The 12,461-nt window shown below is 39.0% G+C and overlaps 1 protein-coding gene across 1 annotated transcript in view; it reads left to right on the top strand.

Moving 5' to 3' along the window:
- Window positions 1-12,461, top strand: part of khdrbs2 (KH domain containing, RNA binding, signal transduction associated 2) — a 78,681-nt gene that overhangs the window by 2,433 nt on the left and 63,787 nt on the right. Inside the window, exon 2 of the mRNA XM_012920390.2 lies at window positions 10,198-10,325. Within this exon, the coding sequence (XP_012775844.2) occupies window positions 10,198-10,325 (128 nt within the window). The remainder of the gene's footprint in view (window positions 1-10,197; window positions 10,326-12,461) is intronic.

The following is a 12,461-nucleotide window of genomic DNA, read 5'->3' as shown; positions in this document are numbered from 1 at the left end:
AGATTTACAGATTTGCAGCTATTTATCACTGAATATCAAAGCATGTAATCCTGTGTTATTAACATCATGCACAATCGACAGCATAACATGGATTAACCATGGTCACAGTTAGCATCTCCATATTTATGAAACGAATTATTTACTGTTTGTGTTTATGTTATGTTGCTTCTAAAACCGTTTGTCTCTCTTTGAGCTGATTTAAAACTCTTTGGAACAAAGCTCCAGTCCGCGGCTGTAAACTACGGGTGGGTGGGGATAATTCTCTTGTCGAGCTGAAACTAAGCTTCCTCTTATGAAGCAGCAAGGGTTGTTAGACAGAATGTATGAATATATTGGTATATTATACAATCAAAACTGTATGTAGAGTATTTTGAAACTGCTACAACTTTGCTCCACAATCTCAAATGAAGATTTTTTTTCTTGGACATTGCTGCATGAGGCTAATGATTCCTCAGACTGACAGATAAGAGTCACTTCTTTCAAGTTTTGCACTTTAAGTTTCCTCAGCCTAAAGAACTGTGTAGTTAGTCTGAACGTGGGCTCATGTCAGTGTAAAGAAAGGCAAGCCTTTAATAGATCCCAGTGGTTTTCTTTGTAAGGCTTGCCTACATGCCATGCAGCCTCGTCTTGCCATGAAAACCGGTGGGATTTCTAATAAGGCAGCAAGCAAAGCAGACAGGGAGACAGACAAGAAAACTGTCTGTTAAGAAAAAAAACTAAATGTGTGCACTACTCTGTCATTCCATTTCTGAAAGAGGCATTTCTCCATGTCAAGATAGTTTACATTTTCACTAAGCATTGTAAAAGGGTATATATTATCTCAAATACAAGTGCTGCTAGCGAGAGTGACAATGCAAATAAAATCTGCATGAAATTTGAAGGATGTAGACTTCTCTGAATCAAATCGGAATATAGATATGGAGGAGGCCCAACACCATGCCAAGTGCAATTTTAGACATTAGCATAGTTTGGGCTCAAAATACACTTTAATCTGCATCTTGAAGAACTTTTCTTCTCAGTCTGTTCATTTTCTCCTTACATTTAGTTACTGCTATTAGTATATGAGCACTCAAGGTTTCCACTGATTCCTCTCCTGCACTTTCTGGACTTGTGTTTAAGTTTGATTATCAAGATAATGCTTCAAAAATCTTCTTCAATACATGAGCTTTCTTTTTGCATAGTTAAGAATACACTTAGAGTACATATTGCAGTGGTATAAGCACTCTTCAGAACGCACACAGACGCTTATAAATTTCTCGTTTCAATGAGTATGCTTTTTATAAAACTGTGATTAAATAGTATTAAGCAATAAAAAAAAAATCAGCAGGAAATACAAAACTTTATTAATTCTTTTGGTGGAAAAAACAACCTGTGGTGATTGTACACAACCACAAACACACAGTTAAATTAATAATGTGGTAATATTCTTCCACTCTCCACACACGCATAAATCAAACAGAGTTATGGTTTCAGTCTCCCACAACATTCCCACATTTAAGTAAATTTGCAGTCTCTAGAGCTACATGACAACCACTTAGTTTCTTTGGTTTAATTAAGTTGCTGAATTTGTTTACAAGGTGGTAGTGAGACCTATGCTGTGATTTATGGTTCATAGACGGTGGGACTAAGAGAAAGACGGGAGGTGGAGCTGGAGATGGTACATGCTGAGATTTTGACTGCGAGAGTCCAGGACGGGCAGGATTAGAAATGAGTACATCAGAGGGACAGCTCAGGTTGAGCGTTTGGGGAAAAAAAGCATGAGAAGCAACAGTGAGATGGTTTGGACATGTGCGGAGGAGGGATAGAGGACATATGAGAAACGAGGGAAAAAATTATCCTTCAGTTTAACTTTTTTTGTGTTTCCTGCCTCTTTGGAGCTAAAAGGACCACTCAAAAACATGGGATATCATTGCAAAGGCCAGGATGTCCTCGATTGGGGACATCAGAACTTAGTAGGGTAGCTCAAATATGTCAAAAGATATAGACCAATGTACATTACAGAAGACATAAATGAGTGGACTGTGTCTCAGGAGGTTACTGGACCGTTGATGTTGAATATGGAACTGCCAGGCAGAAGAAGAGGAAGACCATAGAGGAGGTTCATGGATCTAATGAATGCAGAAGGTTGGTGTGACAGAAGAGGATGCAGGGGATAGTGTGATCTGCTGTGGCAGCAAAGGGAATAGCCGAAAGAGGAAGGAGATTAATTTGTTCCGATGCACTTTATGGCACTACACTATTCTAAATGATGGTGCATACTTTGGGTTTGCATTGTTTTGTCACTGATTTATAGAAGCTGCATTAATTACTTATTAATTACTATTGCCTTTGTGATTTACCTGCCTGCTTCCGCAGTCCTTCCTGGTTTGAGCTAAGGAAGAGGTTGAGGGTGTTGCTGGCCAACCAAATGGACTGAACCAACCAACCAATTTAGTTATTGTCTCGTTGCTTTCTCCCTTTGCATTTTAATGGTTTAGTCCACTAATGTATATCTTGAGTTGTTTGTTAAGATAAGGTTTTGTTAAGTTAAGCAGTGTTATGGAGTAAAGTTCTGCTTAGTTTACCTCTATTATGGGTCTATTTCAGTTTTTATTTATTTCTGTGATTACTTTTTCTTTGGATTAGAATAAAACCCACTCTTTAAAAATTACACCTGTGCCTGTATATCCTTTATTTGCTTTGTACCTTACACACCGATTTGTAAGGCATCAGTTCTGTTTGGTACACAGATGGCTTTTAGAATGTTCAAGACACTTTTGAAAACTTACCACAGTTTTTCTGCACATTTAGTCAATCTCAGCATCTCCTTGGGGAATACCACATCATGCTGTTCTTCCTGTTCCTCTTGTTGCTGAAGATAGTGTTTTTATGATTCAGGCGGGATGTTTGAGCTCATTGTCATGCTGCAGAATTTGGGACCAGTCGGAGTTCCTCCTTACAGAGAATGGATGAGAAGAAGCTAAACATCCTGTTTAAACACACTGTTTGCTGCTACAACTACACATGTTTCTTTTCCAAATATTTATTTATAAGTGACTTATGTATGTATGTATGTATATATATGTATATATTGTACTATTCTTAGTTAGCGTATTGTCTGTCTTGTCTTAATGTTGGTTTAAAATGGAGCACTGTAACAAAAAATAATTTCCCCCAGGGATCAATAAAGTATTCTGATTCTGATTCTGATTCTGATAAACATCCGAGGTGCCTTAAACTTTTCACTGTATACCTCACATTCTGATGTTTGCCACAGAGAGCCATTATATCTGTGAACACTAAGAATTGATTTTCACTTATCTTTCTCTCTCGTTTATAAATGGTTGCTTACATTTTCAGCACATCCATTACAGCGTGCTCAGTATCCAGCAGTGACCCACCTCGCTGTGACACATAAGCAGCACCCCATGTGTTATGACCTATCAAAAGGACACAAAAATTACATTTCAGGGGCGGGTGAGACATTGAAATTACATTTTTCAGTATTTAGCCGACACCCTTATCAAGAGTGACTTACAATGAGTGCATGGGTCGAATAAGATTAAATTCCAAGGTCACTAGCATCTTGAGCAACAGAAATGAGCCAAAGCCGCAGCACTCAGACAATAGATATTAGATAACAGATTATATTACTGTGTGTCTTGAATGTTCACATATCACAGGGAACTTACAAATAAGGCGGTAGGAGACAGAGAAAAATGTAACCCCAAAAAAAGTCAGAGTGCCCACCCCTGCAAATGTGCAACAGTACCAGAAAAATCTTCCATCAAAACGATTGTTTCTATCTTGTCATTGTAATCATGTCATGAGATGAGTTTAAAATGCACATTTCCTTGCTTTTCATATGTAAATGGTATGATTAGTAATTGCTCGTTCCACTTTCATCACACATTCTGAAAATATAATGCCCCCACTAAAAATTTACAACTTAAACAGTCTGCCAAGTGCTACATTTGCCTAAGTGCAGCTCGGCTGAAAACACATAAACAGCATGTGGCCAAACAGAGGAGCACATTTCCAACATTTTAATATTCATCGGTCAAAACTGTGAAAAAGAGCCAAAGCTAATTGCATGTCTTGCTGTTCATTCCCCCTACTAGGTCCACTCTGGCCAGGCGAAGCACTACTGCTTCGTCTTTCTGTATTTGATGTGAACAAGCAATCACTTATTGGAGAGTAATTGCACTGATTTATTTTTTCCATTGTGAAGTCATTATTCTAGATATACTATTCAGTGGCTAAAAGAAATCAGTGAATAATTTAGCTGTCTAACTAATGGGAGCGCTCAACAATGCCCACAATGCACTAAAGCACATAAAGTAATAATCACTCAGTTCAGCACTGACTGGTTCACCACTGTGTAAATCAAAGATTTTTGAGAATTTTAATATCAGTCAGCGAGTCTCTAATCTTACCTTAATTGACTTTTCCAACAGATTTTAGGGATTAAGGGAAGCTTAAAACAAATCAGCAGATGAATTCTGCACATCTGTAAAGTACAGAAAGACCTTGAATCCTTGCAAAGTGAAAATACAACCGCAAACATACAAACCTTGTACAACTGAGGGAGTCTGAATATGTCGTCTAGCAATTTTTTGTCTGCAGTTTTTTTTTAATACTCATCAATCAGTCTGCAGATTATTCAAGGTCTGAAGTCTTTCAACCAGCTTTGCAAAATAAAAAAAGAGCAGAGTGAAAAGAGGAGGATGCTTACTGAGTGTATTGTTTGTCTATACAAAGCACATGTCAGATTCCAGGACATCCTGAGCTTGCTCTGCGTTGGATGTCTTGATATACATCATGTATTTAATCTGTGCTGAATTGAAGTTGATCAGACCTGCAGAAGTGGACGGATATAATTTTGATTGGATTCATTTTGTCTTGGTAGCTGGGGATCAGTCCACCAGGGCCTCTGTTCCTGGCCGCCGCCCAGCATGCAGTGCACCTGACCTCTACTGCGTCTCCTGCAGGTGGTGGGCCTGCAGGAGGATGGCCCCATGTCCCTTTTTTGCGCTGTGCCTGGCCGGCCCCATGGACTAAGGCCTGGCCTCTAGACGCTTTCACCCAGGCACCCAGGGTGGAGCCCTGGTAACCTGGGCAGGGTGAACTGTTCCCTTGATGTTCTACTCATAGGGGTCTTCTGAATCGCTCTTTGTCCGGTCCCTCACCCAGGACCAATTTGCCATGGAAGACCCTACCAGAGGGCAAAAGCCCCTGGATAACATAGCCCCCTGGATTCCTGGGACACACAAACCCTCCACTACAATAAGGTAGCAGGTTCTGGGTCCTGAGGCAGGACACGGGGGAGGCTGGCCTGAGAATGCCTTGGTGTTCCCCCAGACAAGCTGGAGGAGGTGGGTGGGGAGAGAGAGGTCTGGGCTTCTCTTCTTATGCTGCTGCCCCCGCAACCCGGCCCCGGATAAACCGAAGAAGATGGATGGATTCATTATGGTGACTCATTTTACCACCATACATCTGCTTTCTCTGGATTTACGTTTTTCTTTATTCACATCAGATTCACACAACATCAACAGAAAATCAGAGAAATAAGCACAGTGTAATCTCACCAAAATCATCTTAGACCTGGATATAATTATATCTTAGACACACCTTTTTTTTTAAAAAAAAAACAATGGCTGCTAGTCAGCAGTAGAACAAACTGCATAATCAAAAAATAGCCTGTATGGCAACAACAATAACTGGAAACCAGTGAAACAGTCCAGAGACTTGGTATCTTGGTTACTTTAAAAAAATAATTTTTCCATTACTTTTAAAACTCTAATAATCTATTTTACAGATATTTTTTTAATGTTTGCTATTTATGTCAAGTCTGCAGTCTATGAGAACTGCTTACACATCACTTGTAATTAGCTGTTTTCTGCTTAAACCTGTTCAGGCCCATTAAATTCTTAAATTAATTTGTAATTTCCCTTTTTTTAAATTAGTTGAGCTAATCTTTTTAATGTGCCCTCTGGGTTACGCTTTCCCCAGGTTGAGAATTAGTGCAGTAAAGCTACAATGTGAGGAAAAATAGTCGGGCATCAAATGATGCCTTCAATTCTCCTTCTTCTGCTGTCACTGAACTGCTAATGGGAAACGGGATATTTTTACTTTGCTTGGAAACAAGATTAAGTTAGGATTGTCTATCAAGTTTTCTTGTGGTGCAGATGGTTTACTTAGAGCAACAAGTTGCTGGGAGAAAAAAAACATACAGCTAAACCTGACATCCGAATTTCAAATACAAACTAGGTGATTTATTTGTGAAGACAGGTTTGCATGACATCTTTATAGTGTCCAAGATAAATAAACTTCAAGCTGTTTCTCAGTCTCTGTTGATGCTCTCTGTTGTCACATACAGCAGATGTATTTAACTTTAAGCTACGGCAGGCTGACTGGGCATATTTTCTTTTTTCTCAGCAAAACTCTGTCTCTCAACTTGTACAGTTGCACACATATATGTGCTAGCTGCCCAGTAAAACCAACATTTTTTTCAGCCGTGGCTGCTGAGAAGCTCTGCTGAAGCAGTTTGGGCAGTGCAACAAAGAAGATCAAGAGCACCACAATAGTCACTGAGAGGCTTTTACTCATTTAGCTCCCCAAATGAGATTTTTTTTCTGTCCAGTGTGCAGACTGTAACCAGTGACCTTCAAAGCACATTCTTACTTCTCTGATCTTTAGTCTCCTTTTGCTTCCTGCTATTTTGACAAAGATGATATCAGTGCGAGTGTGTCTCGGGATTTATAGATTGCAAGCCTGTTTATTCTCTTTCCTTTTCCTTTATATGCAATTGCCTCTTTGGTTCACCTGCAGTTTGCAGACCAGAATAAGTGTCTATCCCATCAATCCTCATCCCAGCAGCAAAACACAAGTGCTACCAAACTACTGTAAGAAACAACCATCACAATAAAATGTTAACAGATTTCTTCTTAAAGCATCTGAAAAATAGCCTGATTGTTATCATTTTAGTGCAATCCACATTAGTCTTTAAATGATTTTTTTAATTATTCTCTGATTCAATAAATGTCATTTTATATAATTTCCAGAAAACAGTATTTTTGTTATGTTTGTATGGTGACACCAACTGGGGTCATTTTGATCCCAATATTTTTGTTTATCTCTCAAAATAAAATGAGTCGATTTGACCGTAACAACAAATAGCTCTCAAATGGATATTTTGCAGGTGAACTATGAACAGATCGTGTTTCAGGCAGTTACAGGGCACAACTCGGCACAGAGTACAAGAGGAAATTTATGATGTTCTACATCTGCCTCCTTTAAAATGACTAACAGAGTGGCAAATAATGCTTGCCTACCCAGCAGAAAGTAAATGATACTTTTAAAAAAGTCCCTAAGGTAAAACACAAAGTCAACTTCCATCTGTTATCAAAAAAATGTTTTGTTGACCCATCCACTGACCCGAACCTCATCTCTGAGGTTGCTCCACTAAAAGGCTTTGTTAATCGAAGGAAACAAAACATTGTTTAAAATCTATTAGGCACAGAGGTATTTAAACTAAATGTCTGACTGGCTAAAACAGCAGGTTATTGTCATGTCTGTGTGTAGGCAGGCAGGAAGAGAGGACCCAAAACGCAGGACTCACGGAGGCGGAAGTAACTCAAAGCACACAGCTTTATTGCAGGTATGAAACTGAACAGGAAAAACACTAACTAAACTGGGTGAACAGAATAACTAGACAGGTTGGCAGGCTGGCAAACGGAACACACAGAGGAAGCGAGGGTGAACAGACGTTAACGACACAACACTGACACAAAGACACACTGGGCTTAAATACACTGAGGGAGTCACCAAGGAATTAGAGACAGAAGGGGAACACAGCTGGGAGAAATAAGACCTAACGAGACAGGGAGAGCAAAGCCGGAACACTGACATCAGACAGGAACAAGAACCTTCAAAGTAAAACAGGAAACAAAACACACTTTACTAAGACACGGACTAGACAGAGAGAGACAGACTTGACACTGACCAAAGCCTACTAAATAATAATCATAATCAAAACAGTATCACTGATTAATCAAATCATAAATCATAATCTAGAAAAACACCAAATCATGGAAAACAGAAAGCTGGGTCAACATGACCCAGAACCGTGACAGTTATATTTTAATTTTAACCACCAGCATGCTAACAATTGCTAGAAAGCCATGAATAAACAATGAACGTCAGTAGATATGGGTTTGGGGGGTTTTTTTGTTTGTTTTTTGATAATGCCAATAGAGAAAAAGTTAAAGGATCACAAGTTTGTACATTTTACAATCAACTGATTGACTGTGACATCCCCATGGCTAGCGTAATTAAAAACAGACTAGCTTCCTCAGATAGCATGCTTCATTTTCATTTTTAGCGCTTTACTATTTGTTTTTCCACTGTATGAAAAGCCAAAGTAATTCAAAATATAAAAGTGTGTTGAGCTGCATTTGGTTTATCTCCTTTGGCAAAATGTTATTTTTACAAAGGCGTATTATGTTAGCTCCTCTTATCTGGGGACACTTGTCTGGTGTCAAGTGTCACATAAGGAGGGGTGAATCAGCTATGTTGAGGGAAATAAAAGGTTGGAGGGGTCTTGTTTACCTGTGCTCTCCACAAGCAGCATTAGGTGCAGTCTGCTTTCAGTGGCAGGTAATGAAGGTCTGGGTGAGTGTTGCTCAGTGTTTGCTTGGTTTACATAAAGCTGTCCTTTCTGTCACTGCCGCTCTGGGCTACATTGAAAAATATGGTTTTGCATATTTTTGATACAAGTGGAAGTGATCTGATAAAAATATAAGGTTTTGTGTAATATAAGAAAGTCTTTTAGAAGCGATGAACAAAACCTTATTTTTTTACTTTTTTGTAATTAAGCATATTTAATCATCTAAAAAGCTAAAAAGGCACCCTCTCGTTTGCTTGCGCTTTTCATGAACTCCATTTTTTTCCCAGACGGTTCTGCAGCTCTGGTGAGAGTCATCTCAGAGAAACTGCAAAAAAGAGACAACATGATCCAATTTAAACGATCTTCCTCGGACAATCAGGCACAATCAGAGATTGTGTAGAGTGGGAAGAAATTGGTTCATTTCAGGCTGTTGAATTTTCGTCTATGTGATTTCACAGACAGTAGTGAAGAAAATCAACTTCACTTCATAAAACTGCAAAAGCTAACTCTCTAAAAGACCCGGAACATTGAGCTAAAGCTTTGAATGTTCACATGGTCGAATTGAGACATTTTTTTTTTTTTAAGTCAATTTAGTCGATCAATTTAAATTTAAAATCGTACATATTTGTTTTGAACGGTTCAATACTCCCTTCTAAACAAACTCCTGAATTTCTATATATAAACTCAGGAGTAGTCACATCTATGAGTTTCTGTGATGCAACAACTTACAATGATTGATAATTAGTGACAAAGCAGGGTGTAGGCACAACAAACAGCTTCATTTCTAAATGCCTTTTTAGCCTTGCAGCTCAGGTGTTGTAAAAAATTGTCCAAAGATATCATTGTTCAGGGAGTCTTTCCACTCCTGTCAAGCTGATATAGTATGCTGAACTGGGCACCTAATATCCACCTTTCATCTTTCATCTTATTGCAATAAGGCTGGGGATGCACAAAATGACTTTTGGGTCAATTTGCACAAGATTTGCCTACCTTGCAAATTTATAAGGAGAAACAGTGCAGTTTGATTGAAACCAATGATCTGCAAATAGGATCCTAATATCTTACTTTACAGATCTAATCTTAACCGCCCCAAATGGCTTTTACCCGCTAATATCTAACGTTTTATATGTTTAAGCCAACATCTGCATAAGTGCTGTGCTGCGTTGGAGAGACTCCTGACAGCCCGCAAGAGCTCAGTTCGTAATGAAGTGAGGTAGTGCGAGCTGAGTGTGACTGGCTCTGTTGTTATTTTGATTGGAATTACTGGATCATGAGATTGCAGGGCCTGATGTGAAAGGACATATCAGGAGTCAGCGGGATTATCTTTTGTTATTAAATTTGCAACGTGAGCATATTTACAGCTGACATAAGAAATAGTCAGCAAAATATTCAGTGTGTGAGTTAAATTTCTGCTAATGGTTCCTGGTCTAAAATGACGCTGTTTTGTTGTGATTCTGCAGTTGCTTATTGGCTGATGCTTTTTCAGTTACATAACAAACTCATTATTATCTCATCTGTTGTTGTTTTTTACTTATTTTGTTTCTCCGCAGAGATTGAAAAGTACGAAGGTGATGAATTAAGAAAAGATGGTGACACCAAGAAATACCTAGACATTATCAGCAATAAAAACATCAAGCTCTCCGAAAGAGTTCTCATTCCTGTCCAACAGTATCCAAAGGTAAGAGACATAACAGCTCTACAGGGTCCTACATTTTATTTTTTATTTTTTTCGGAAATGTGCAAGTGATCCGAACAATTAAACTGTGATGGAAGTGCAAGAAGAACAGAGTATGTGTTATATTTTTTCAGTCATTTTAGCAGCATTTTAGTCTCCCCTCCAGGTCGGCTTCACCTGTTCACAACTCCTACTTCTACACTAAAATCCCCATGAGCCTCAAACTGGCTATTAGAAAGTCACCGGATGCTGTCTGTTTATTTTGATGTAGTCACCAAAAACCAAAGTTTTCAGCAGACTAAAGCACCCAAGGGTACAGTGAGGAACAGTAACCATAAATCACTCCATGACACTGCTCTGTGTCTGAGTTATGCAACGTCAGTACTGACAAAGTCTGAAACGTGGTCTAATGAGGCTGCTCCGTCAGGCAGCTAAGCAACACACAGCTGCTTGAGGAGCAGCAAAAGGCTGTACTGCCACTGCAGTCATGGAAAGCTCCACTGCCCTTGAGTTCAGACATTCATGAAAAAGCCTTTAATACACTTCATACTCACGCTGTACTTTCCTGTCTTTTTTTCCCTTGTCATAACATCTCTGTGTCTAGCTGACATTAAGATGTTGTATTATGTGTATAATAATATGTATTATTATATGTTTTATTTAATTTAGAGAAACGTGATTTTTGTTAAGCACACTTGTTTAACTTTTCTGTAACACATATCTAACTAGCCAATCGGATAGCAGCTGTTCAGTGCATTTAGATTTGTAGACACGGTCAAGACGACCTGCTCAAGTTCATTCTCAGCACCAGAATGTAGAAGAAAGGTGATTTAAGTGATTTTGGAGGTGGCATGGCTGTTTGTGCTAGACGGCTGGGGCCAGTATTTCATAAACTGCTGATCTGCTGGGATTTTCACCACACAACCGTCTCTAGGGTTTACGGAGAATGATCAGAAAAGTCAGAGGAAGTTTTCTGTGTGAAAATATAATGTTGAAGTCAGAGGAGAATGGCCAGACTGCTTTGAGATAGGAAAGCAGTAACAGTATCACGTGTAACCTTGAATCAGATGGGCTACAGCAGCAGAAGACCACACTGGGTGACACTCTTTTCAGCTAAAAACATGAAACCAAGGCTACTGTTCTCACAGACTGACCAAAATTGACAACAGAAGATTGGAAAAATGTTGCCTGGTCTGATGAGTCTTGATTTCTGCTACAGCATTTGGACAGTAGGGTCAGAATTTGGCATAAGCAAGATGAAAGCATGGCTCCATCCTGCCTTGCATCAATAGATCAGGCTGGTGGTGGCAGTGTAATTGTGTAGGGAATATTTTCTTGGCACACTTCGTTCCCCTCAGTACCAACTGAACATCATTTAAATTACCACAGCCTACCTGTGTATCCCTTTTTAGCCACAGTGTACCTATCCTCTGATGGTTCCTTCCACTTTTACCACTAAGCTACATTGATAAAGAAAAATGGATGTACAATTTATAGCCTAGTTTACCTCATCAAAATGAGATTTTAGAACACAGTCTTCCTCTTTCATTCCTCTAACCACCCTCTTGAAAAGGTCAGCACTACCATATTTTTACATATCAACATACCTGCTCACATCTTCCATAATGTTTAAAAGTAAGTTTGTTTCTCCTGACAGGAAATGTGTGCCTTTCTTTTGGTCTAGTTTGTGCACAGAAGGGAAAAGACTGCGTGTCACTACTTAACTGAGACACATATTGGAACACATCCTACTCCCAGTACCTGAAAAATACTAGTCCTACATTGAAAACCACCTCCTTCTGAATACCCAAATGGTTTTCACCACGTTCAGTATCTTGCCAAAAATAGTGGAAGATTAGTGCATTTTAACTTAGCCAATGAGACAAATTGTTAAGAAGTCTTTCTGTAAAAAATTCAGATACTTTCTTTGACGTATTTTTTCATTATCCCAGAGACAAAATCATATAGTTATTGCTTCTACTTTGATATATTTCAGTTTTTGTACATTCAAGACTTCATCGTACAGTGTTACACGACTAGAAAATAGATGGTGCTGGGAGGAGAGGGAAATCTGAAAACTGTCCTGAGCACAGGCAATGCTTTAGTCCAAGGAGCCCCACAGGACTCTACATACAAATC

Source organism: Maylandia zebra, linkage group LG13, assembly GCF_041146795.1.
Source record: "Maylandia zebra isolate NMK-2024a linkage group LG13, Mzebra_GT3a, whole genome shotgun sequence".
NCBI classification, from domain to species: Eukaryota; Metazoa; Chordata; class Actinopteri; order Cichliformes; family Cichlidae; genus Maylandia; species Maylandia zebra.
This window is presented reverse-complemented; position numbering and strand designations above follow the sequence as displayed.